The sequence below is a fragment of the Rhinatrema bivittatum genome, chromosome 16, assembly GCF_901001135.1.
Source record: "Rhinatrema bivittatum chromosome 16, aRhiBiv1.1, whole genome shotgun sequence".
NCBI lineage: Eukaryota > Metazoa > Chordata > Amphibia > Gymnophiona > Rhinatrematidae > Rhinatrema > Rhinatrema bivittatum.
Genome location: NC_042630.1, coordinates 37,109,679 through 37,136,162, shown reverse-complemented (window position 1 = coordinate 37,136,162; position 26,484 = coordinate 37,109,679). Strand labels below are relative to the sequence as shown.

The window sequence follows — 26,484 nt, the reverse complement described above, 5'->3', positions numbered from 1 at the left end:
GCCCAGCCACCTCTCCTGGGCGCGCGATACAGTATTTAAACGAGGGGTTGTGTTAGGGGCAGTAGCGCGTGCCCCTAGTGCCTCCTTAGCAGCAGAAGCCCGGGAGAGGTGGCTGTTGGCAGATTTTGAAAAGATGCTCCATTTATGAGCATCTGTTTTCCTAACCTGTGCACAGCCATGGGTTCAGAAAATGGATGCTTGTAAAACAGTGTCCCTTTCCTAACCTGACCCGCTGGCACAATTTTTTTTTTTAACCTTTTGGTTCCTGCGACTTCCATGATATTAAATTGGAGGGTGTATAGAAAAGCAGTATTTTCTGCTTTTCTGGACACTTTTTTTTTTGGGCATGCCTTTGGGCAGGCGCTAATTTCTGAGCAAAAAATGTGCGGATCGAGTGCACTTTTTTTTTTTCTGTATCCCAGGCAAATAGTGCTCATTACATGCAAATGCATGTTGATGAAGCTATTAGTTTCGGTGAGGTTTGGATGCGTATTTTGGACACTAGACCTCTTATTGTATAGGGGGTAGTGGTTGCATGACCAGTAGTTGCATCTGGCTGTGGGTAAAACAGTGCTCAGCTGAGCGCACTTTACTGTTTCGGCTTGTAAGAGTTTCTTTGTAATCAAATTTCCAGTTTTATAGTTTCAGCTGACTTATGAAATTGCATTCATATTGTATATGACATAGTGCTGAGGGGGGGAGTATTGTGTTCAGCCTTTCCTTGTATGGGGGGAGGCTCTAGTGTCTGCCCCCGCCAGAGAGGTTTAACAGTTCTGGTTGGCTCCATTTTTTTTCTTTTAGGATGCTGGGGGGCGGGGGGGGTAACAGCTTGATCTAGGTCAAATCCTGCTTGTCTTAAGGGATATGGGAAGAGGATGGGAGCTTATAGACCTGCACGCACCATGGGGGTAAAAGCAAAGGTTAGATCAAGCTGTCCTTAGGGCAGCCAGAGCCCTCCCCGGTGTATGTCCTGAGATGACATACTAACACCACCCACCCATCATCCAGAGTTGAGAACTGGACAGCGAGGCAGGCTTAACCCTTTCATGGCATCTCAGTCATAGGAGAACTCCATGATGAGGGGATGAAGTTATGGGATATTACCCTCCACCCACTTACAGGGTGGGTCTTGCTGTCCTGGTACAGAGCTATAGGGGAGCTGTATACTACCCATTCTGCTCTGTACCTTCTCACAGTGCTTTATTTCTCCTTGTCCTTGGCAGACTTTTAACCCTGTGTCAAAGGAGGATGCTGGGGAGTATTCCTGCATGGCAGGGAATGGCGTTGGGGCTGATCAAAGCTCGAGTGCTCTGCGCATGGACGTCAGTAAGTACATTTGCCTGAAACCTCTTGTGTTTTTATAACTAGACCATGAGCTCCACGGAGCAGGGATCAGCTGTATGTCTAGTGCTATGGAAATGAGGAATACAGAGCCTGGAGATTCGTGCATTGCACGAGGTGGAAGCAATTGCCCCTCTTAAATATCTTTGCGGAAGGGCTGTTTTTGACTTGAGCTGTAATCTGTGTAGTGGAAGGTGCTAGACAGCAGAGCTGTAGCCAGGCTATTTGGCACCTATGGGCAAGCTTAAAAAAAAAAGGCCCTCAACCTGAACATAACATACAAACCCACGAGCCAGGATACTCTTTTATATACGGCTTTCATTTTTATTCTGATCCAATAGTTTCCTCCTGTCCCTATGGCTTCCAGCTCAATTGGAACCAATAAGAGGGATCCTGGTGCCATAAACCTACATTCAAAAACTGAACTGGAAACCCCAAGGAACCAGATTCTGTCTGCCATCAAGGCTAGAAAGAGAAATACATTTCCTCCTTTATTCTGCAAAATAAGAGATCCTGAACTGAACACAAAGGGCTTTTTACTACTCTGGCTGTCTGGACTTTTTATTTTTCTAATCACTTTGGTCCTTGTCTGCTTTCCTGTCTCTCCTAACTCCTTTACAGGGTCTCCTGTTCATTTTTTTTTTCATCTCTCTCCGGTCTCTTCAGTACCTCCCTATGCCTCTACCAGTCTTTCCCTTTTCTTCTTTCTTCATTCATTCTCTTTATTTCTGCCTCTTTTCAGTCATCTAGATCTCATCCTCATCGTCCAACCACTCATAGCTTCCTCGCTTCCCTAGGGCTGGTGTACAGGTATTAAGCAGCCTTGCACCCACCTCATCCCCATACACAATTCAAAATTATGCATTTATAATAGATTTTACATGAAAGGGCTTTGGGGTAAAAAAAGAATCACTTATCGCATATGTACAGGTACTGCCTTGGTGCCAACTAGAAACCCTGCAAAGACACTTGGAACCCATATGGTATTAGGTCTATGGTAATGCATGTTAGATGTGGGTTTAACCCTGGGAAAGCCATGTATTGAATTGCAGTTACAATATTGTAAATATCCCATATCAAAACAAGCTTAACTGCCAGCACTCAAAACAGTAAATATCCTACTTATGAAAAGGCAACACTAAATATTACACCAAGGTAACCTATTAGGAAAACAAAACAAGCCAGGCTGCTATAGATCCCTACACAGAAAATACACGCTAGAGGAATACTTCACTTCTGTCACATGTATAGAACAGACCTCACTAAATACATAAGAGATCATAAATTATGGATAGAAATGTGTAGACAAATATGCAGAGCAACAAGGGAAAAACAGAAACATTGCCATTCCTTAAATATAAAGCATCAATCATAATAGTAAAACCATACTAAGATTTCAAAACAGCTGATAAATAGAATAGCATCCAATAATTAAACTCATAAAACGTTTCCATATGTCAAAATATTTCAAAACAGCAGATACACTAAATACCCAATTATAATAGGGATTAATAAATCCCCTGCTTTCCATACCTGGGAACTTTTTGATTTCCAGATGCTCTAAGATTGTCATGGGGGGGAGCTGTCTACACAAACTTTCTCCCCTCTAACGCACAAATGCTTGTTCACCCTTGCACATGCTCCGGGCAGAATAAACTTTTTTTTTTTTTTGGGTCCGTGGGCCCACTTCTCTGGACTGATCTGGGTACGTTCAGGAAATGAAAATTGGTTCTTACCTGCTAATTTTTATTCCTGGAATACCACAGATCAGTCCAGAGGCCCTCCCCTTATTTCAGATTCCGAAAAACTGTGTTGGCTACCATTGGCCAATAACGTGTCCTGAAGCATTTCATGAAGCTCCTTTTTGCAGAACGGATTAATGGAGCAGTTATGCACAGTTGGTTTGATTTACTTTTTGGGGTGTAGGGGTAGTCGGGGTTTTTGTTGGTTGCTACCCTTCGCTCTTTAGTTCTGTTAGCATGATCTTGGGTACAGAAACAATACTGAGGGACTGCAGGTGGCACACTTTTTTTTTTTTGTGTGTGTATATAGCAGTGCCCAAAGCTTTGTTCAGACTCCATCTGCTGGTAGAGATACACAACCCACTTCTCTGGACTGATCTGTGGTTTTACAGGAACAAAAATTGGCAGGTAAGAACCAATTTTCATATCTGGTTCTTTTCCATCTTTATTTTTAAGAACAAAAAGTATGCTTTTTTTTTTTAGATAGGAAACAGTGTGTACCATAGGATATTGATGCTAGCCCACCAACTCCCCTTGCCCCAACATACACCTTCCCTTTCACAGCATGTTAAATATTTTTAATGCCCAGGTGTCTGTGCCAGCACCAGCCTGGTACTCTGGGAGGGGACCCCCTACCTGTTGTGGAACAGCAGCACCTGCTGGTGGACTTGGAAGGCCACTAGAAAGGAGCCTGTACCATGGCCAGAGAATGTTTGCTGTGGCTCCAGCAGCTATAAACACATGGGAGGGGGGTTAAGAGCTGAGGGTACTGCTCCCTTTAGTCTCCCTTCTCATGCCTTCTGTTTCCTATGTTTTTGTCTTGTGCAGACGATGTGAACGTGGGTGGCATAGTTGCCGCGGTGGTGGTGGTGGCCCTTATCTTGGCACTCATCGGCGTCGGGGTTTGGCTCTTGTACAGACGAGGCTATTTTGGGCGTGAGTATTGTTGCTTGGGTATTTCAAGCTGGATCTGATATTGAGTCTATGGGACATGGGGTGGATGAGGAGGGAAAGGGAGGCTTGTTGTACCTAAACCTTACTATTTGAGGCAGAGGATGTTTTAACTTAACACCTGTTAACTTCTCTTCCCTTCTTATTTTTTTTTCTCTCCCTCAGGAAGCGCCAGGTGAGCATCAGTGCCGTCACTTCATGCCACTCCTAGCTTAGCAGCCGGCCTGCCTGCCTCCCTCCCTGTGACCGAGCTGACCAGCAGGCATCTTACGGAGTTAGAGCTAATCTCCACTCTGCACATAAACCAACGAGGTTACAGGAGTGTGGTTACAGCCCTGGACCTCACTCCCCCACCCCTATCACATTTTTAAAATAGTTTGTGTTTTTTGGGGGGGGGGGGGTTTGCAACCTCTGTTGCTTCACATCTTCTCAAGGGAGGAGAGAGGCTACAGTCCAGCCAAGGTGGGGCCTCCCATGAACCTATTATCATGCTGTATAAGGGGGGGGTATGGTGGTGGTTTTACTTGTAACTGGGGAGAGGTCAGTACCCCCAGCATAGATCGCCGTGTGTAATTTCCACCCAGGACATCCTGATGGCTCCATCAAGCTAGATGGAGGGAAGCCCACAGTGCCACAGCTGAAATTGGAGCGTTTTAATCTTTTATTTAAAAAAAAAATAAATTCCATCTCTCGTGCCCTGGCTTGTAGTGCTGGATCTGTGGAGCCGTCGGTCGGCACTTCCGTGTGTGCGCAAGGTGCTGCACCAGTGGGCGATGTCCTGTTACGACAGATAATTACTCTTTTAAAAAAAAATTCTAGAACTCGTTTTCTGTGCTACTGAAATGGCCGTTAGAGTGGCCCCGTCCTCTTGCTAGCTGCAGAGTGAAATGTTACCACCAAGTAAGAGAACACGGAGATTGTAATTTATATTCCCTAATACAATAAATGTGTGTGTGTGTGTGTGCCGAATATGGTAACACTTTTTATATGCCAAGGGCTCGCATGCCTTTTTCTAACTTTTTTTTTATTTTTTATTTTTAGTGCTTCGGGGAAGAAAGTTATCTACAGTCAGCCTTCAGAGACCAGAAGCGACGTAAGTGCAGCTGCTGCAGAAGAGGGCGGGATGGGCAGGGAGAGCATCGCCAGTGCTCCCTCCACACCTGTTGCACGGCTGTGGAGGGAGTTCCTGGTATCGGGCTTCTTAGCCGGGGCAGCTTAAGTGGCTTTTTTTCCCTTCCAGCCTCTTCGGGGGGTGGGGGGGGAGACCCAACACTTGTTCTGTGGTCTTCTATAAAGAGCTAAAGGGGGGGGGGGATGCAGCTTGTGGCCTGTGTCTGGGAGCAGTGTAGGGTCCCCTTCTCTTCAGAGTGACTCTGAAATATTATCCAGCTCTCCTTCAGTCTCTGTGCCTTGCCTCGGTGACAATATAAAATGCCCCGAGGCTACTGTAGCAGGCATGAAGTGTCTTACCTAGACACTGCACGGAGACATCCATTCTGCTATCCAGGTGGGGGTTTTTAATCATAGGGCTGGAGGGTGCTGGAACCATGCAGGGAGCAAAGGGTTAAAAGTGGGTAGATGGGGCATGCCTGGGGGCTCGGAGGTTTTGCTGCACGCTGCCATACAGAGGTTCCTGGGTTAATTCCCACGATGGATCTTCTGTGCCCTGCATTAGCCAGGCCTGGGGGGGGGGGAGGAGGGAGTCATGGTAAGCGTTGCACCCAGTACCAGATGTAGGGGTGTATGTTCCTGGCCTCGGGGACTGTAGCAAATCTGAACAGACTAAAATCAGGGTAAAGTCCCCAGATGGTTTTGAATGAAGGCTCCTGGTGCCAGATTCCCAGAAGTGATTTCAATTTGAGCTATTAGGACAAAGGAGGGACTCTTTTTTTTTTTTTTACTTTGAAAAATGACCCATTAAAGATATTAAATGGGTGTCCATGCTAAGTCTCGGGGGCCCCGTGTGCTCTCCCTCGGACCTGCCGGCACCCCATGTTCAGATTTCAGATGGAAGCTGGAGGAGGGGGGGAGGTGCTGCCGCTCTCCTGACAGGAGGGAGAGGAGAGAAAAGCCAAAGGTTAGGATTTGAGCTTCTGCTTTGAGGCGGGTGTGAGATGTAAGTTAAGGAGTTGCTGTGCTGACCTCTTGATTTGGGGGTCATCATTGCTCTGGCTTTCTGTGCTCCTATATTTCCACTTGGGCTGCAATGACTCGTATTTGCAAAATATAACTTCTGGTCTCTGTAGCGTATCCCAGTATGATTCCTGGGACGGTCTGATGAAGCAGATATACCAAAATCAGGTCACTTCCTTGATCCTTTTTTTTTTTTTTTTTAAAGAAATTAAATGTTGGGGTTTTTTTCTATCCCCAGCGGAATTTCCAGCAAACCTCATCCTTCCTGGTGTGAGCTCGCTACCGAATTCACGGAATATTTTTACCTGTGGTCCAGAGGTCTTCGCTCTTCCATGCCTTAAAATGAATTCTCGTCCAATGTTTTTTGTAAAGTGTATTTTTGTGAATTATTTGAGAATAGCTGTGTAGTGTTGGGGGAGGGGGGGGGGTCTAGATTTTTTTTTTCACTTTATATAGAAAGAAATGTCTTTACTGGTGGTTGAACTTCTCGGTGCTCTGTTAGCCTTTAGAATTTCTAACTGACAAGATAATGTGATCCCAGACTGCCTTTTGTGTGTTAGGAGACAAAATTTAAATGGATCTAATTTATATATTTTGTATTTGCTGTGTTTGACGATCTCATGAGATGAATGCAAACTTTGTATCCTGTTGTAAGGAATCAAATTCAGCCCTGATCAAATAGTGCAAGGTGCACGTGGAAGGAGATGTCGTTGCCTCTGTAGCTCTATCATGTAGTAGCGCATGTTCACCTGGGTGACCTCTGATTGGAGTCTGCATCACAGGAGCCTGGGTGGGAAGAGAATTGCTAGCTCCAGCATTTCCTGGTGTTGGCTTTCTTTTTTTTTTTTTTTTTATTTTTATCTTTGACTCCTGTCAAGTGACTTATCTGTAATAGACTTGCCCCCCCCCCCCCCCCCCCCCCCCAACGCCATGGGGTTCTGTGTAATTTAAAAATGGTTACAGTTCAGAATCTCCTCTTCCAGCGAGGGATGGTGCTATTCAGCCAGATTTGGTAGGTGAGGTTGGCAGCAGTCCATTTTAGTTTCCTTTTGAAGATGTTTCAAGTCTTGGCGCTGATTTACAAAACCACTAAACGTATTTTGCCACTGTTCCTCCGTGCACTGACTATCAGCAAAGTAGCACCATTCCCTTATGACGCGCTTAGGTTCATGGTGGTGGGATGAGCTTCAGAAAACGTGAAAAGCTTATATCAGAAGTAAAACTGCTTGCTCAAAGGAAAAGGGGAATCCTGATTTAATGTTTGGCAATGAAATTCTTGGGGTTTTTTGTATAATTGTTCCTAGTGCTGCTGCTTTAAACTTCAGAGCCGCCCCTCCTGATGTTCAGTCCAGCTGTGGCACAGCTAGCTTTCCAATATAACAGGGGCCTGGAGCGTTCAGTTAACTTTTTTTATTTTTTCTTAGACGTGGCTAGAGCAAGCATGGATCAGGTAGGCCCGTTTGATTCTCCTGAGGTGTCTGGAGGAGTAGGGGAAGGGAATTTTTTTTTTTTTTAAATTTTGGGGTGGCGGGGACAGCTTCTATATCTTAATGTGTATGTGAGGGGAGATGGGTGGGTTTTTAGACTTGTATACAGAAAAGACCATCTCTGATTTTAGCTTATTAATGAGCAGGAGGTGACCATTGAGGCTAACCCCTGGTGAGCAGGGATGAGTTGCCACCAGGCAGAGCTGTGGTGCTTACCCTCCCTTCCTACCCCTGGGCTTGCTTGTTGCAAGTAATGGTGAGGTTGGGCCTGTGGAAGCCACAGAAGCGCAGTGCTGGGATGACTTGGGGGGCAGTCAGTGCTATTTCCTGGCCGGGCACAGGCTTTTGTTGTGTTGTGCGGTTTTTAATGTAATTTTTTAAGTTATGTATTATACAGTTCTAAAAAATGTACATTTTTGTTTCCAGATGCAGAATTGGGAAATAAAACCTTTGTGTTCCATATGTGTCAGTTCATTCTTTTTAATTAGTTTGTTAGGAGCAGGGTCCTCACCTGGTTGCTGAACCTTTAAGTAAGAGTGTATCATATGGGTAAAATTGGTATTGGGGGTGGGATTGTGTTCTCAGGGGTGCTCCTGTCCTGCTCACCATGTCCTTTGTACTTTAGGAACGTAGTTACTTCTCATAAGTTCCTAATTTAAAAACCAAAAAAAGTGAAACCTCCCTTAGGCCGGGCAGGAGCTCTGCCAGCTTCTGGTACAGCACAGAGAGCCCCCCACCACAGAGCAGGTAGGACTCGCACTTCCAGGTGATTTCATATATTTCATTTTTCTTTCAACTTTATAATACAACTTTACAGAATTATATAGGTGTTGAATTATGTAAGCAACTTTGTGTGACCTGAGGGGGAAAAGACAGAAATATAGAACAGGATGGCAGGCAGATGGCATGGCCCAGCCACATCTCAGCTTTATAGCTCCTACCTCTCCCACTCTGACTGTCCCATGCTTTCTTGAATTCAAATACTATCCTTGTCTCTCTTACCTGCACGGGGGAGGCTTGTTCCATGCGTCCCCTAACAGCTATAAAGGAATATTTCCTTAGATTATCCTGAGTCTACCCCCTTCGACCCTCCTCCCATGACCTCTCATTCCAGAACCTGCTTTCTGTTGAAAGAGGCCTTCCTTGGAGGTATTTAAATGTCTCTCATATGTCCCCCTTTTATTTATTTATTTACTTATTTATTTAAAGGTTTTTTATATACCACGGAACGTTTCAAACATCACCTCGGTTTGTACATAATGCACCTTTATCTCGTTTCCTCCAGGGTGTACATGTTTACCTCCATATGCTTTCTAATGAAGACCACTGGCCTTTCTCAGTAGTTGCCTTCAGAGCTGACTCTTGGGTATCTATTCTTATGCATCAAAGGATGTAAACCTATGTTAATGTAATTGTCTTTGAGAGAGAGGCAGAATATCAAATGATAGTTATAACGAACAGGTTTAGCTGGTCATCATTTTTCATTCACTTCAAAATTGTACATTAAACGGAGTCATTAAGGATTTAAAGTGGAAAAAGCAGGACTCCTGTTCTGACTCCTGTAATGTTTGCTTGTCATCCTATTCCCTTCCTCCCAGCCCCTGCTGACACTGAGCTGGAATTTGCAGGGTGCAGTCTCCTTTGCAAACCCTCTGCTATGTGCAGTACTGCTGTCTCCCAGCACATGGAGCCCAAGATCAATCTGCTTGTACAGTTGGATAAAGCATGCCAGATTGGTTTGATAGCACTCTTCATTTATTTCTAGGGACTTTTTGAGGTTTTGCTTCTGTTTGCCTTGCCAAAAAAACCAAGTTTCCTACTTATTTCCAGGTCAGTTGTAACCAGCCTCTATTGGACTGTGGTGCCTTGAGCCATCATTTGAAATTAACTGAGGCATCCCTCTCCCACTTTACTTAATCCAGTTGTCATAGCATCGCCTCCAGCCGAGGGCTGATACTGCATCAGGGCTCCCTTCCAGAATTCTGCAATCATAGGCCTAAATCCAGCCACTAAGTGTTGTCATTGGGACACTTCCCCACCCCAGGGCTGTGAGTACTTACTCTGCAGCAGCTCCAGTCCTTGGAGGGGGGTGGGGGGGAGGCTGAAGATATTTAACTTATTTCTTTCAATGTTGCTTTTTATTATATTTTGTTAACCTAAAATTCTTTCCCTGTATGTACCCAGATCAGTCCAGACAGCTGGGTTTTGCCTCCCCTCCAGCAGATGGAGATAGAAGTTTTTGACTGACTGGATGGAATAAATGACAATTTTATGGAGCAGTTCGTTCAGGAACCAACGAGGGAGCAATTCTAGATCTAATTCTCAGTGGAGCACAGGATTTGGTGAGAGGCAATAGTGATCATAATACTGGAAGGGGGGACAGTAAGCAAATCCACAGCTCTCGTGCTAAACTTTCAAAAGGGAAACTTAGGAAAAATAGAGAAAAAAATGAGCAGCTACAAAAGTAAAAAGTGGGCAAGAGGTGTGGTCATTGTTTAAAAAAAAAAAAGAAATAAAAAAAATTACTATCCTAGAAGCACAGTCCAGATGTATTCTACACATTAAGAAAGGTGGAAAGAAGGCAAAACGATTACCGGCATGGTTAAAAGGGGAGGTGAAAGAAGCTATTGTAGCCAAAAGATCTTTATTCAAACATTGGAAGAAGGATGCAACAGAAGAAAACAGGATAATGCATAAGTGTTGGCAAGTTAAATGTAAGACATTGATAAGACAGGCTAAGAGAACTTGAAAAGAAATTGGCCATACAGGCAAAAAAACTTTTTAAAATATATCCGAAGCACAAAGCCTGTGAGAGTCAGTTGGACCGTTAGATGATTGGGTTAAAGGGGCACTTATTTATTTTTATTGTATTTAAAAACTTTTCTATACCTTCGTTTAGTAATGCACCATCACAACGGTTTACAAATAGGCACGTAAATAAGTTTGGTTTATAAATTATCTATTCCCTGTACGTACCAGGATCAGACCAGACAGTGGTGTTATCTCCCCCTTCCAGCAGATGGCGTCAGAACTTTGAAGGATGCTTCCTTATAAGGCAGTGCACCCTCTACTAATCCTCAGTATTCTCTTGACTCCTGCAGATGAGTGGTGGCTTTCTTCCCCACTGAGATGACTAGAAAGCTATTTTAGGAATTTTCTCTATTTTCCTCAGCTTTCCTTTCTTTTGGATGGATCAAGTCTAAAAAAAAAAAAAAAATAAACTTCAGAATTTTTTATTTTTCTGAGGGAATTATTTGGAGAGCTTTCCTGTAGCCTCTGCTCCGGTTTCAGTGGGAGCATTCTATTGCTTGCAGGCAGTACTATTTGCAGCTCTCCCCACCCCTCCCATCTCTGTTGGTAAGTTTGTTTTTATTTCCTTTTGACAGATTATTTCCTCTCTCCAGGGTGCAAGTCGGTGGTGCCGACCTCTCCCATCTGTGGCTGCTATCTGACCCGCTGCCCCTGAGACGCCGGTTTCCTCGGGGCAGCCGGCACAGAGAGGCGTTATTCCTCTGTGCCTCTATCTGTGGGTCGCTGAGGGATAGAGAGCATGACTGAAGCGGAGGCTATTACCCACTTCTTACAGTCACGAACCTGGTGAGTGTGAGGAAGAACAGGCTGCAGCGGAGGTTTTTCCCGCTTCCCGCAGCTTTAAACCTTGCCTGTTTCTCGAGTTAAGAACAGCTGGCTCCGGGGTTCCCCATACCTCATTCATCCAGGTTCTGCGCTTGTGGAGAGCCTGAGTCTAGGCTCTCCCGAGAGGATTTGCACAGCTTGCCTCCCTGGTGGGGAGGGACCCTCTCAATCACCAGGCCGCTCTGGTTCTCGTCTGCTGGCACACCTCGACACTCAGGGGCCGGCCCTGATCCCGCTGATTGCAGGAACGGTGGCCATTTTGTCTCCAGACTGCTGCTCTGGCGCTAACAGGAGAAGAGCAGGACGCTCCTTTTTCATCTCAGCTGCCAGTTTTGACACCCGTTCCACCTCTGGAGCCTTTTCCTCAGTCAGGGGCCACCTCCGTTTTCCATGGATTTTGTTCTCCTGCATCACAATGCTTACCTGGCCAGAATGGGCCAGCACCAGGAATTTTTGGCAGGAGGTCCTCCTAAGGTACCCAGAATAGCTGATTCCACTGAGGTCTTGGGAAATGCCCAGACCGTGGGGAGTGCCAAAGGGTCAGCAGTCCCGGGACCAGGGGTACCTCCGACCACCTCAAGCACTCTGAGGGTCCGTTTGGTACACCCCTCTGCAGGGGGATATGGGGGGGTCTGTTCCTCAGCAGGACCCGGATCCCGATGAACCTTCAACTACGGCTCAATTGGAAGGGGATGAACCTCGAGTCCATCGGATCTTCCAGAGGGATGAGCTGGACCCCCTCATTCCACATATCCTACAGGAATTGGACATTGAGGTCCCTCAGGACCCGCCTGAGCCTAATCCACCAGCAAAGAAAGGGGACCCCCTTCTGGCTAGTCTGTCGGCCGTGTAGGTCCTTTCCTTCCCATCCCACGTTCCTTCAACTGTTATCCAGGGAATGGAATTCTCCGGAGACCTCTCTCAAGGTCGGCAGAGCCATGGATAAGCTATATCCTCTCCCGGATGATTTCCTGGAGCTTCTTAAGGTTCCCAAAGTAGATTCTGCAGTCTCAGCGGTGACGAAAAGAACTACCATTCCAGTAATGGGTGGTGTAGCCTTGCAAGGTCTTCAAGATCAAAAGCTGGAAGTTTATCTTAAGAGTTTAAGGTGTCTGCCCTGGGGGTCTGGGCAGCCATTTGTAGTTCCTTCGCTCAGCGTGCAGGCCTCAGCTGGCTTCAACAGCTGCTCAGCTCCCAAGAGTTGCCTCCTGAGGAAGCACTTCAGGCAGGCTACCTGGAGGCCGTCATAGCATATGGAGCAGACCCTCTATATGATTCTGAGAGTATTGGCCAGATCTATGGTTACTGCAGTCTTGGCTAGACGCCGCCTCTGGCTTCGCAACTGGTTGGCGGATTCTTCAAGTCGCAGCTGGGATCCCTACCCTTCAAGGGCAAGCTACTATTTGGGGAGGATCTGGACCAGATTATAAAGTTCCTCGGAGAGAATAAGGTACACAAACTGCCAGAGGATCGCCCTCGTACTTCTAGGTCTTTTAATTCCACTAAAAGCTGATTCAAGAATCAACGTAGTTTCTGCCAGGCAAGGACTGCAGCTCCTTGTCAGCCGTCCTCTCAATCTAAATCCTGGACTCGGTCCTTTCGTGCCCGAAGACAACCCTGCTCTGGTCCAGCCCAGGGGACATCCTCCAAGTCTTCACAATGAAGCTATGCCGGCCCGATCCCCAGGGTAGGGGGATGTCTCTCCCTTTTCTACAAGGAATGGATCAATAGCACGTCAGATCAGTGGGTCCTGGATATTCTAAGACACTGCTACGAGTTAGAATTTGCTCAGCCGCTAAGAGACAGGTTCCTCTTCTCTCCTTGTGGCTCAGTCCAGAAACAACTCATAGTCCGGCAGACACTCGACAGGCTTCTGGCTCTCGGAACGATTTGTCCGCCCCCACCCCGGAAGTAGGCTGGGGATATTATTCGGTATACTTCATAGTCCCCAAAAAGGAAGGTTCCTTCCGCTTGATCTTGGATCTCAAGATGGCCAACAAGGCCCTCAAGATTCCCCACTTTCAGATGGAAACCTTGCACTCCGTGATAGCAGCAGTACACTCCGGAGAATTTGGCCTCCCTGGATCTGATGGAAGCTTATCTACACATTCCCATAATCCAAGTGCATCAGCGTTTTCTGCGATTCAAGATTCTGGGACAGCATTTCCAGTTCCAGGCTCAATCTTTGGGCTTGCGACCGCTCCTCAAACCTTCACGAAGGTGATGATAGTAGTAGCTGCCACTCTCCGGAGGGAGGGAGTCTTGGTGCACCCATACCTGGACGACTGGCTCATTCGGGCAAAGTTCTCAGCGCAGTGCCACCGGGCGGTCGACAAGGTGTTGATGCTTCTTCATTCCCTCGGTTGGATGGTCAACTTTGCCAAGAGCAGCCTTTCTCCATTTCAGTCTCTGGACTTCCTGGGGGCGCATTTCGACACAGCGCTGGGCAAGGTGTCTCATACACTCATAGCTCAGATACAGTGATTCATCGGTCTCTCGCTTCCAACGGTGTGGGATTACCTCCAGGTCCTGGGATCCATGGCTTCCACCATCGATGTAGTCCCCTGGGCGTTTGCACATATGTGTCCTTTACAGCACGCCTTGCTCTCCCGCTGGAAGCCGGTGTCTCGGGATTTCCAAGCCATCCTTCCTCTCCCGCAGGGAGCCAAGGACAGTCTCTCGTGGTGGTTCAACCTGTCTCATCTTCTCCAGGATGTTCCTTTGGACATCCCGAAATGAGTAATCATCACGGTGGACGCCAGTCTCTCTGGCTGGGGAGCGGTGTGTCAGATGAGTTCTGCGCAAGGGAAGTGGATGCCATCCCAAGCAACTTGGCCGATAAATCGCTTGGAGACCAGAGCAGTGCGTCTGGCATTGAAACGCTTCCTACCTCTCATCCATCATCGAGCAGTCCGAATACTCTGACAACGCGACCATTGTGGCCTACATCAATCGCCAAGAGGGCATGAGGAGCTGGCATGTCTCGAGACAGGTTGATGACGTGGGCGGAGACTCATCTCTCCAACCTAGCGGCTTCCCACATCACAGGCATAGACTACGTTTAAGCTGACTTTCTCAGTTGTCAACATCTAGATCCCGGAGAGTGGGAACTCTCAGAGGAGGCGGTGAATCTCCTGTTCCACAGATGGGGGACCCCGTATCTGGATCTAATGGCAACCTCCCGGAATGCCAAGGTAGCTCGGTTCTTCAGTCGCAGAAGAGAGTATATGACAGAGGGCGTGGATGCCTTAGTTCTCCCCTGGCCCCGTCACGTTCTCCTCTACGTGTTTCCCTCTTGGCCTCTGGTGGGCAAGGTGCTCCAGAGAATGGTCCCACCAGGGTCCGGTAATGCTGGTGGCGCCGGAATGGCCCCGTCGTCCATGGTTTGCAGACTTGATCAACCTCGCAGTGGATGGACCTCTTCGTCTGGGTCACCTTCCACGCTTGCTGCATCAGGGTCCGGAATTTTTCGTGCAGGCCGATCGCTTCTGTCTTGCAGCCTGGCTTTTGAGAGGTGCCGGCTGAGACGTGTGGATAGCCAGAGGCTGTTATCTCAACCCTCCTCAAGGCTAGAAAGACGTCTACCTCAATCTCCTATAGCAGGGTATGGAAAGTTTTTGAGAACTGGTGTACCTCCATACCTGTGTTGCCACGGACCACCTCGGTGGCTCAGATCCTATCTTTTCTTCAACAGGGACTGGACAAGGGTCTGGCCTACAACTCGCTGAGAGTGCAAGTCTTTGCTCTAGGCGCTCTACTTCATCAATGAGAGGGAACTTCCCTCTCCTCTCAAATGGATATCGCCTGATTCCTCATGAGGGTGAAGCACGTGAAACCCCCCCCCCCCCCCCCCCCGGTCCACGCTCTTTGTCCTTCGTGGAGTCTCAATCTCATTCTCCGAATCTTGGTCGGTCCACCCTTTGAACCCATGCGTTCCGCGACCCTCAAGGATATCACTCTCAAGACTGTTTTCCTGGTAGCTATTTGTTCTGCCCACAATCTCAGAGCTTCAAGCACTCTCGTGCAGAGAGCCCTACCTTCGTTTTACAGATTCTGGAGTTTCCTTGCGCACTGTGCCTGCTTTTCTGCCCAAGGTGGTTTCAGAGTTCCATTTGAATCAGACTGTGGAGCTTCCATCCTTCTCAGCGGACGCGTCTGCAGATCTACGCAAGCTAGATGTCAAGCATATCCTCATTCGCTATCTGGAAGTCACTAATGATTTTCGCTTGTCAAACCATCTTTTTGTTCTCTGGCATGGTCCGAGGAAGGGGGGCTAAGGTGTCAAAACTACCATTGCTCGCTGGTTGAAGGAGGCGATCTCAGCCTACATTGGAGCGGGTCAACAACCTCCGGCGGGTGTCAAGGCCCATTCTCTTCGAGCTCAGGCTGCTTCCTGGGCGGAGATGCAATCTGTCTCGTTCCAGGAGATTTGTCGAGCAGCAACTTGGAAATCGTTACATACCTTTTGATCATCATTATCGTCTATACATACAATCGCCTATTTTTGGCTCCTTTGGATCTATTGTCATTCGAGCAGGGCTACCCTACGTAGGGAAGCTTTAGTACATCCTACTGTCTGGACTGATCCTGGTACGTACAGGGAAAAAAATTATTCCTTACCTGCTAATTTTCATTCCTGTAGTACCCAGGATCAGTCCAGACGCCCTCCCTGACTGTTTTATTGGGTTTGGGATTGCCTCTCTACTCAAATTTTTCTTCAGTGCCTTTTTTCCTTTGGTTGGTTAATAGTTCATTCTGCAAGTTTGTTGTTTGACACTGTTTTGTGTCTTTTGCATACTGTTATTTGTTACTTAATTCTATTCTTGATCCATCCTGATTTTCCCCTTTGCTTTGATATACTCCATACTGAGGATTAGTAGAGGGTGCACTACCTTATAAGGAAGCATCCTTCAAAGTTCTATTTGACTCCATCTTTTGGAAGGGGGAGATAAACCACTGTCTGGACTGATCCTTGGTACTACAGGAACAAAAATTAGCAGGTAAGGAATAATATTCTTGTAGGTGCCAATAAATTTTTCGGTTACATGTTTCAAAAATTATAATCTATATGGAAAGTGGATTGGAATTTCTATTCCCTGTACCTACCTGGATTAGTCCAGACCCTGGGTTATGTCACCAATGCAGCAGAGGGAGGCAGAGAAAATATTCTAATGACTCTGACGTATACCCTGGAGCAACACCTGCAGTCAATCAGTTTTCTCTGTCTCCCAGCAGAGGTGGACGTCCCTAACCCCTGCAGTCTGTGGTAGTTTATTTTTTAGTCAGGTAGTTTAGGAGTTAATTTTTTGCAGACTTGCTTTTTCTTTTGAAGAGAGCCTGTTCTTTTCATTTAAGTTCTGTTTGGTTTTTTTTTAAATCTGCAAAAAGGGACTCGGCCACTTCGCGCAGCCCTAAAACCTCAGCCCAGCTGCTCTCCTGCCCTGGACTCTTTTTTTCTGCAGTGTGGGCACTGAGGCACTCCTGTCTATTCTGAGGGTGGTGACACAACAAGCTGTTCAGGGTGCTTCTGACCCGCCTCCGTTGTCACCGCAGCTGGCGGTCCCTTGGGGGGAGGACAAGCTGCACAAAACAGGGCCATATTTATCGGCTGAAAGCCTGGAGGAGATTTCAGATTCTTCCTCTTCTACCTTTTCAGGGGACTTTGTTTTCTTCGCAAGGCTTAAAAATCTAAAATTTCATAAGAGACATAAGACTCTCTCTTATCTGAACAGATGTTAAGGCCACATTCCTCAAAAAGGACTAGTCCCATGGATTTGGGAGTGGGGTCAGCTCTGCAGCGTCCCCTTCGTCAGGGTCCAGATCAGACAATTTTTTCTTTTTCAGATGATTCTGAGCATGGCTCTTTACCTATCCTGGACAAATCCTTGCCGGAGAGGAATTTAAATAAAGACCCTGCTTTGAGTATTAGTTCAGACTCTCATATTGTGGATGGGGATGACACCAAAGTAGTCTGCCTGTTTAGAAGAGAGGAACTTAGTCCCTTAATTCCAGCAATTTTACTGGAATTGGGTCTCGAGGTTCCAGTAAAGGATTATCGGATGGGTGACGTTGACACAGTGTTACTTGGCCTTAGAGGTCTCATGACATTTCCTTTTCATCTTTCTCTCACTGACCTTATGTACCGGGAGTGGGATACTCCTGTTGGGGCTTAAGGTAGCACGAGCCATGGAAAAATTGTATCCATTACCTGAGGAAGCTTTGGAAATTTTAACATTTCCTAAGGTGGATGCCGCTGTTTCAGCCGTCACTAAGAAAACTATTGCAGTAACTGGGGCTATGGCTCTTAAACATCTCCAAGATCATAAGCTGGAGGTTCAGCTTAAGTGAATTTTTGAGGTTTCTGCTCTTGGTGTGTGGGCGGCCAAGTGTAGTAGCTTGGCTTTGTGAGCTGGACTAAGATGGGTCCAGGCTTTACAAAACAATTCTTCCCTCTCTGAAGAAGAAGTTGCTCAGGCTGGTAGACTGGAAGCTACAGTTGCTTATAGTGCAGATGCTTTATATGATCTCATTGGGACCTCTGCTCGCTCTATCGTTGCTTCTGTATCGGCTCGCAGACTTCTCTGGTTGAGGAATTGGTCTGCAGACGCATCCTCCAAAGCTCAATTTAGGTGCTTTACCCTTTAAGGGAAAATTATTATTTGGTAAGGAATTGGAAGATTTAATTTTGTCCCTAGGGGAAAATAAGATTCACAAATTGCCAGAGGACCATCCTAGACCTAGAAGCTGTCTTTCATCTCGCTCTCGTTTTCAGTCTAACAAGATTTCGTTCTTGTCCGGCATCTTCCGGTAGACAACAGAATTGGTCTCAGTCCTTTCTTGGCAGCCGCTTTGGTAGACCTGAAATTTCCCAAGGCTCAGGAGGCACAAAGTCTGTCCAATGAGATAAGGCCGGTCCTTTCTCCGGTTCCCGTCATAGGAGGCAGGCTGTCTGTTTTACGGAGAATGGGCCAGATGTACGTCGGATCAATGGGTTCTATCGGTGATAAATCAAGGTTATGCTTCAGATTTTGTTCGGCTTCACCACCTGTTCCTAATTTCACCATGTTCTTCCCTACAAAAGCGTCTCATAATCCAAGACTCGCTACAGCATTTAAGTGACCTAGGAGCTATAGTTCCAGTTCCAACATCGGAAAGGTCGTTATTCAGTTTTCTTCGTCGTTCCCAAAAAGCAAGGAACCTTTTGTCCCATTCTTGATCTCAAGAGGGTCAACCATTGTCTAAGGATTCCAAAGTTCTGGATGGATACTCTTCGGTCTGTCAGCTTCGGTTCACAGAGGAGATTTTCTAGCATCTCTCGACCTCGCCGAAGCTTATCTTCATATCGGCATTCGATCCGATCATCAGAAGTTTCTCAGGTTTTGCATTCTAGGGCAACATTATCAATTCAGGGCTCTACCGTTCGGATTAGCCACAGCTCCCAGAACATTTACCAAAATAATGGTTGTGGTGGCTGCTCAACTCAGGAAGGAGGGCCTGTTGGTACAGCCATACCTGGATGACTGGTTGATTCGAGCAAAGTTGGAATCTCTTTGTTATTGTACAATCAACAGGGTAATCAGCCTTTTGCAGTCTCTAGGCTGGGTGATCAATGAAAACAAGAGTCACCTATTACCTTCCCAATCTCTGGAGTTTTTGGGTGCACGGTTCGATACTCTCTTCAAGGGATAGTGTTCCTTCCGCAGCATCGCCTTCTCAAGCTTCAATCACAAATTCGAGACTTAAAGTCTATTCCTATTCCTTGTGTGCGGGATTACTTGATAGTTTTAGGTTCTATGACCTCTACTCTGGAGTTGGTTCCCTGGGCCTTTGCGCGCATGAGACCACTTCAGTCTGCATTGCTTTCAGGCTAGAATCCGGTTTTGGAACTATACCACCTTCCCCTTCCTCTTACAGAGACTGCTCGTTCCAGCCTAGATTAGTGGTTACAGACAGCGAATCTGTAACTAGGTGTACCACTAGAGATTCCAGATTGGACTGTGGTCACTACCGACACCAGTCTTTCAGGCTGGGGAGCGGTATGTCAGAATACATCTGTTCAGGGTCAATGGTCCGAAGAGGAAGCGCAGTGGTCGATCAATCTTTTAGAGACCAGAGCAGTTTGTTTAGCCTTAATCGCTCTTCAACCTCTCCTTTGTGGGAAGTCAGTTCAGGTTCTTTCCAACAATGCGACCACGGTAGCGTACATCAACCATCAGGGAGGAACCCGAAGCTTCCTGGTAGCTCAGGAAGCACAACAGCTGATCGCTTGGGGGGAGCAACATCTGCTCAGCATCGCAGCCTCACACATTGCCGGGATGGATAACATTCAAGCCGACTTTTCTCAGTCGGCATCATCTCGACCCAGGCGAGTAGGAAATGTGCGAGGAAGCCTATCAAATGATATGCAACAGATGGTCCACTCCGGCAATGGATCTCATGGCCACATTTCAGAATGCCAAAACCCCTCACTTCTTCAGCCGCAGGAGGGAAAGAGGAGCGGAAGGAGTAGATGCTCTGGTACTTCCTTGGCTAAGGGATGTTCGTCTCTGTGTTCCCTCCCTGGCCTCTAATCGGCAAGGTTCTGCGTCTGATAGAAGTTCAACAAGTCGACATTGTGCTCCAGCTGATTCAGTCTTGGCCCTGAACAGCACTAGGGCAAGTTCTGTAATTAACCAGAAATCTTAGAGTAAACCCAGGGGCTCAGATAGTCCAAGTCTACCTGACAGGCTGTGCGGGAGACCTCTGAGCCTAAATGTTTGGCCATTTTAGTAGGGCGGGCTATCTAGATTAGGCAAAGGGAAGGTGGGTGCAAGAAGGAACCAAGAGGGGGATCTTGTATGCTCTCCTAAACCAAGATGGTGGAGTAGGAAGGAAGAAGGCACAAGAAGTGTGTGTTAGATGAGGAGGGATCATGCAGGAGGCCACTCTCTGGGGCTGGCAGCTGGGGAGCAGCCATAGCAGTGTGGACAGAATAACTGGATGCTCCTTTCCTGCTTACAGTGTTACCGTGCTGTTACAGAAAAGCAGCAAACATTGGTACATGGGAGGCAACCTACATGAAGTAACACAGGCATCCATTCCTCTGCTTCAAAAGGATTATAAAATGTGAGGGGGAGGTCCTCGTCAGAAAGCATACGGGGCAGAGTTAAACGTTTTTACATAAATACCCTGGAAGGAAGCAGAGAAAGGGGAGATAGGACAAAGACATCTAAATACCTCTAAAGAATAAATTCACAGGAGCGCTACTACATGATAGTGCTACAAAGGCAAGGATGTCTCCTTCCACGTGCACCTTGCACTATTTGATCAGGGCTGAATTTGATTCCTTACAACAGGATACAAAGTTTGCATTCATCTCAGGAGATCGCCAAACACAGCAAATACAAAATATATAAATTAGATCCATTTAAAATTTGTCTCCTAACACACAAAAGGCAGTCTGGGATCACAATATCTTGTCAGTTAGAAATCCTAACGGCTAACAGAGCACAGAGAAGTTCAACCACCAGTAAAGATATTTATTTCAATATAAAGTGGAAAAAAAAATCTAGACCCCCCCCTCCCCCAACACTACACAACTATTCTCAAATAATTCACAAAAATACACTTTACAAAAAACGCTGGATGAGAATTCATTTTAAGGCATGGAAGAGTGAAGACTTCTGGACCACAGGTAAAAATATTCAGTGAATTCAGTAGCGAGCTCACACCAGGAAGGTCGAGGTTTGCTGGAATACCGCTGGGGATAAAAAAAATAAACCCAAGATATTTAATTTCTTAAAAAATAAAAAGGTATCAAGGAAGTGACCTGATTTTGGTATCTCTGCTTCATCAGACCGTCACAGGAATCATACTGGGATACGCTACAGCAGGGGTCAGGAACCTTTTTGGCTGAGAGAGCCATAAACGCCACATATTTTAAAATGTAATTCCATGAGAGCCATACAATATGTTTAAAACTAAATACAAGTAAATGTGTGCATTTTATGTAAGATCACACTTTTAAAGTACAATAAGTCTCTGAAAATATTACACCAGGCCTTAAGACACCAATACATCTCCTATTAGGAAAACGGACCAAGTCAGGCTGCTATAGAGTCCTACACAGAAACTACACGCCAGCAGAAAACCACACCTGAATCACGTGCTGTCCCTCACCAAAAATAGAATAAAGAGACCAAAACGCATAACAAGAAGCATGCAGAAAAAACTGAATTGGAAACTGCAACAAGCCAGAGTTTCTGTATGCAGTGTAACAAAGGAAAAAAGAACATCACCCATCCTTATAAAACAAATCAAGAAATATAAAATCATCAGCAGTAAAACTGTACTAACAAAAAGAACATATTTCGAAACAGCTGATGAGTGGAATATCCAATAATTAAAAACTCATATAAAACATTTCCAGATACCAACAAAATATTTCAAAATAGCAGACACAAAGACCCAGTAATGAAAAATAAGGATACAAACATTTTTTTGCTCTGCATACCTGGGAACGTTTGATATCCAGGTGTCCTGAGATTGTTCTGAATTTGCAGGAGGTGGGGTGGTTTGCTTGGAACTTTCTCCTCTCTCAGTCACATACCAGCGCTCTCTCTCACATTGGCTCTCAATGACACACCTATACACACATGCTCTCAGTACTCACATATACACATGGTTTTTCTCTCTCACTTATATAGGCTCTTAATTACCCATTTACACACATGCTGTCTATCTTTTCACGCTTACACACACACACAGGCTTTCAATCACATAAATACATGCTGTCTTTTTCTCTAACACACAGACTCTCATTCACATGCTTACAAACATGTCCTCTCTTTCTCTCATTTACACACAGGCTCTCAATCACATACTCACATGCTCCCTCACCTAAGTCAGCTCTCAATCACACACAGACACACATGGTCTCTCTCTCTCATTTAAACACAGGCTCTCAATCACATACTCACATGCTCCATCACCTAAACCAGCTCTCAATCACACACAGACACACATGCTCTCTCTCTTACTTATACACACAGGCTCTTAATCATACATACACATGATTTCTCACACACACAAAGGATCTCAATCATACACACATTCTCTTTCACACAAACAGGTTTTCAATCACAAACTTACACATACAAGTTCCCAATGGTAAACTTACATTCATGCTCTCTCTCTCACAGGCAGGCTCTCAATCACAGACATACTCTCTTTTACGTGTACAGGCTCTCAATCATTCACATACATGCAATCTCTCACACACACAAACACACACACACACAGCCCCCCCCCCCCCGCGGCCCGGAAGAGGAAGTGGAGAGTATCGGCTGCCTGCGCGGCAAGAAGAGGCCACGCTAGTGCGCTCGGCATCGGCCCGAAGAAAAGCAGACTGCAGCGCGGCTCGGAGGAAAATGAAGAGCTTCAACCGCGGCCGATGGGACTCCGCCTCCGCGAGGGCTGAAAATGAAGAGGTTAGCGTTGGGAGGAGGCTGCTGCTGCCGCGAGTTCCCGGGGTGGGGATGGGGGAGAGAGAGAGTGAATGAGCGAGCAAGCATGTTTGCTCGCTCATTCACTCTCTATCTCCCCCACCCCGGGAACTCGCGGCAGCAGCAGCCTCCTCCCAACGCTAACCTCTTCATTTTCAGCCCTCGCGGAGGCGGAGTCCCATCGGCTGCGGTTGAAGCTCTTCATTTTCCTCCGAGCCCCGCTGCAGTCTTCTTTTCTTCGGGCCGATGCCGAGCGCACTAGCGTGGCCTCTTCTTGCCGCGCAGGCAGCCGATACTCTCCACTTCCGGGCCGCGGGGGGGGGGGGGGGGGAAGAAGAGAGCTCGCCGGTGCCGCTGACTCCAGCTGTCTTGCTGCGTTCCGCCCGGGCTGACAGCATTTTAAGCCCGGGCGGAGGAGGACCGGGGAGCAGCTGGGTCAGCGGGAAAGTGTGGCGACTGTCTGCGAGCCAGATGCAGCCCTCAAAAGAGCCATATCTGGCTCGCGAGCCATGGGTTCCCGACCCCTGCGCTACAGAGACCAGAAGTTATATTTTCCAAATCCGAGTCGTTGCAGCCCAAGTGGAAATATAGGAGCACAGAAAGCCAGAGCAATGACGACCCCAAATCAAGAGGCCAGCACAGCAACTCCTTAACTTACATCTCACACCTGCCTCCAGATAACTGATGTGCCAGTGGGATTGAACTGGGGACCAGCATCCCTGCGTAGATTGAGCCTGACACACCGCTCCCCAGCCGGAGAGACTGGCATCTGTCGTTACAATGATTCATTGAGTTGTTTCCAGGGGCATCCCCTTCAATAGATGGGCGAGAGAAAGCCACCACTGAATATCAGTGATGGTAGTATCGGAGAGCGACAGGGGCGTTCGGAACTCCTCCGAGACCGGCTTCCAGCAGGACAGCAAGGCTTTCTGTAACGGACACATATGCGCAAACGCCCAAGGAACCAAATCTATAGTCGAAGCCATCGAGCCGAGAACTTGAACATAGTCCCATGCCGTGGGAACCGGGAGGGAGATCAGATGTCGCACTTGATCCATGAGCTTGAGCACTCGGGCCTCAGGCAACAACACTTTGCCCAAGCGGGTGTCGAAATAAGCTCCCAGAATTCGAGGACCTGGGAGAGCTTCAGACAGCTCTTGGAGTAATTGACAATCCACCCGAGGGAGGAGAGGACTGACAGGACTCTGTTGACCCGCTGTCACGCACAGGACCTCTGATTTTGCCCGAATTAGCCAATCGTCCAGCAACCACAGCCATTATGATAGGGAAGGGAGAGAAAGAGAGATGTAGCACTGTAGATGGGCACATTTAATTCAGGGTGGGTTGCAATCACTGAAGATTGTCTATCATTTGAATGAAGGAAAGGTACAAGAGAAGTTGGTCTGTACAATGCAGTCTCTAGAGTCTAAGCATGAGATAAATTTGCATATCATGGAGACTCATTATATGCAAACTTATCTCATGCATATTCATTGGGGATGTCCTGAAAACCCATCTGCCTGTGGTGGTCCCCAGGACAGCTTTGGGAAACCCTGATCTAGAGGCAGTGATAGAAGTACCTGATTTAGATACAGGAGCTGTCATAAAGACTTGGTGCATGGAAAATCTTGACTGAGATATCGTTATAGGAAGGGACTGGGTAGGAAGGAAGGGAAGAGGCTTGGCATTATGTATTATTCCAGTGGAAACACTGAGAGGAGAGGATCACCTTGCTGGTGGCTGAAAGGAATCAGTAAGTTTTTGCTTGGGACATTGACATTGACTTTTTTAAAAGTATTGGGGCAAAGTTAACTATTTGGGAATATTATTTAGTGTGTTTGTGTGTTTGTGCCTTCAATAGTCAGGTAGTGAATAAACAAGTTAGACTGTTTGCATTTTTAAATAGTCAGTCAATAAGGTAGCAGTAGGTAGTGTGTTTAGTTTTTAAAAGTCTGCCTGACTATTAAAGTGTCCTCCAGACTTTTAAAGAGCTAAGTGTTTTATTTAATAATAACTGAGTGCATTGTATTGAAAAACAAAAACAAAAAAAAAAAAAACAAACAACCACAAAAAGTAGCCAGAAGCTAGAAATAAGCTAGGAGCAGTGTATACCAAAGTAAAAAAGTTGAATAGTTCAGCTCAGTTACTCACCTTGGAAAGGTGTTGAGGTAGTGTGATTAGGTTTGAATAGGGAACAACATTTGTTAATCAAGGGAGCTGTGAGTCACTCAGGCTGACTAACTAAGTGTGAAGATTGTGTGTTTTGTGAATAGGTACTATTGTGTGTTTGTGAATAGGTGCTATTCTTTGTTAATCAGCACAGCAGTGAGTCACTCAGGAAATCTAACTGAAAGGTCACGCAGGAAATCTAACTGAAGTGTACATCTCCTAAGGGATTGTTTTGCACTAATTTACTTTAGAAGCACATTATAAATTAGAAGGAAAGAGCTCAGTAACCCACATTCCAGTGGAAACACTGAGAGGAGAGGATCACCTTGCCAGTGGCTGAAAGGAATCAGTAAGTTTTTGCTTGGGACATTGACATTGACTTTTTTAAAAGTATTGGGGCAAAGTTAACTATTTGGGAATATTATTTAGTGTGTTTGTGCCTTCAATAGTCAGGTAGTGAATAAACAAGTTAGACTGTTTGCATTTTTAAATAGTCAGTCAATAAGGTAGCAGTAGGTAGTGTGTTTAGTTTTTAAAAGTCTGCCTGACTATTAAAGTGTCCTCCAGACTTTTAAAGAGCTAAGTGTTTTATTTAATAATAACTGAGTGCATTGTATTGAAAAAAGAAAAAAAAAAAAATCACAAAAAGTAGCCAGAAGCTAGAAATAAGCTAGGAGCAGTATATACCAAAGTAAAAAAGTTGAATAGTTCAGCTCAGTTACTCACCTTGGAAAGGTGTTGAGGTAGTGTGATTAGGTTTGAATAGGGAACAACATTTGTTAATCAAGGGAGCTGTGAGTCACTCAGGCTGACTAACTAAATTCCCACCCCTCGCCCACCCCTTAATTTATAGGCAGGTGCCACTTGCACAAAAAAAAACCCATCAACAAAACTTTATTGAGAATTTGATCAGACCCCAGTAGGCCACTACCAGACATATAGTGAATTCACTAATACATTTAAAGGAACTTAGACACATTCCTACTCCCATAGCAACCTAAAACTTAACTAGGAACTGATCAAAATTGAGATGAAGGCAGCAGTCCAGCAGCAAGAGGGGGGCTTCCCAGTCTTTTGCATCGAGTGTCACATGTATGATTTTTTACCCACCGGTGAGAAGTTGTACATGTGCATGCGATGCAAAGAGCTCCTGGCTCTCAGAGAACGAGTCCGATCTCTGGAGGCTAGAGTGGCAGACCTGGAGGAGCTGAGGGAGACAGAGAGGTATATAGATGAGACCTTCAGGGACATAGTAGTCCAGTCCCAACTTCAGACTGGCAGCCCTGGTGCTGCCTTGGAGGAAGAAGGTCTCATAATGGGAGAGCACCAACCAGGTGTAGCAGGAAAGGATCCTGTAGCAAGGACCTGCTCTCTAGGTGATGCATTGTCCTTTCGCACTGAGGATATCTCCCCAAGGCCTACTGCCCAGGAGGGAAGGGTTAGGTCGGCCGTCATAGTTGGTGATTCGATTATTAGGAATGTAGATAGCTGGGTGGCGGGTGGGCGTGAGGATCGCCTGGTAACATGCCTACCTGGTGCGAA

General features: G+C 46.3%; 1 protein-coding gene across 1 annotated transcript in view; it reads left to right on the top strand.

Moving 5' to 3' along the window:
- The window catches only part of LOC115077947 (junctional adhesion molecule A-like), a 45,461-nt gene extending 37,345 nt beyond the window's left edge, over positions 1-8,116 (top strand). Inside the window, exons 6-10 of the mRNA XM_029580401.1 lie at positions 1,224-1,326; positions 3,912-4,019; positions 4,200-4,209; positions 5,076-5,127; positions 6,406-8,116. Coding sequence (XP_029436261.1) covers positions 1,224-1,326; positions 3,912-4,019; positions 4,200-4,209; positions 5,076-5,127; positions 6,406-6,441 — 309 coding nt within the window. The 3' untranslated portion in view covers positions 6,442-8,116. The remainder of the gene's footprint in view (positions 1-1,223; positions 1,327-3,911; positions 4,020-4,199; positions 4,210-5,075; positions 5,128-6,405) is intronic.
- Positions 8,117-26,484: the final 18,368 nt, after the last annotated feature.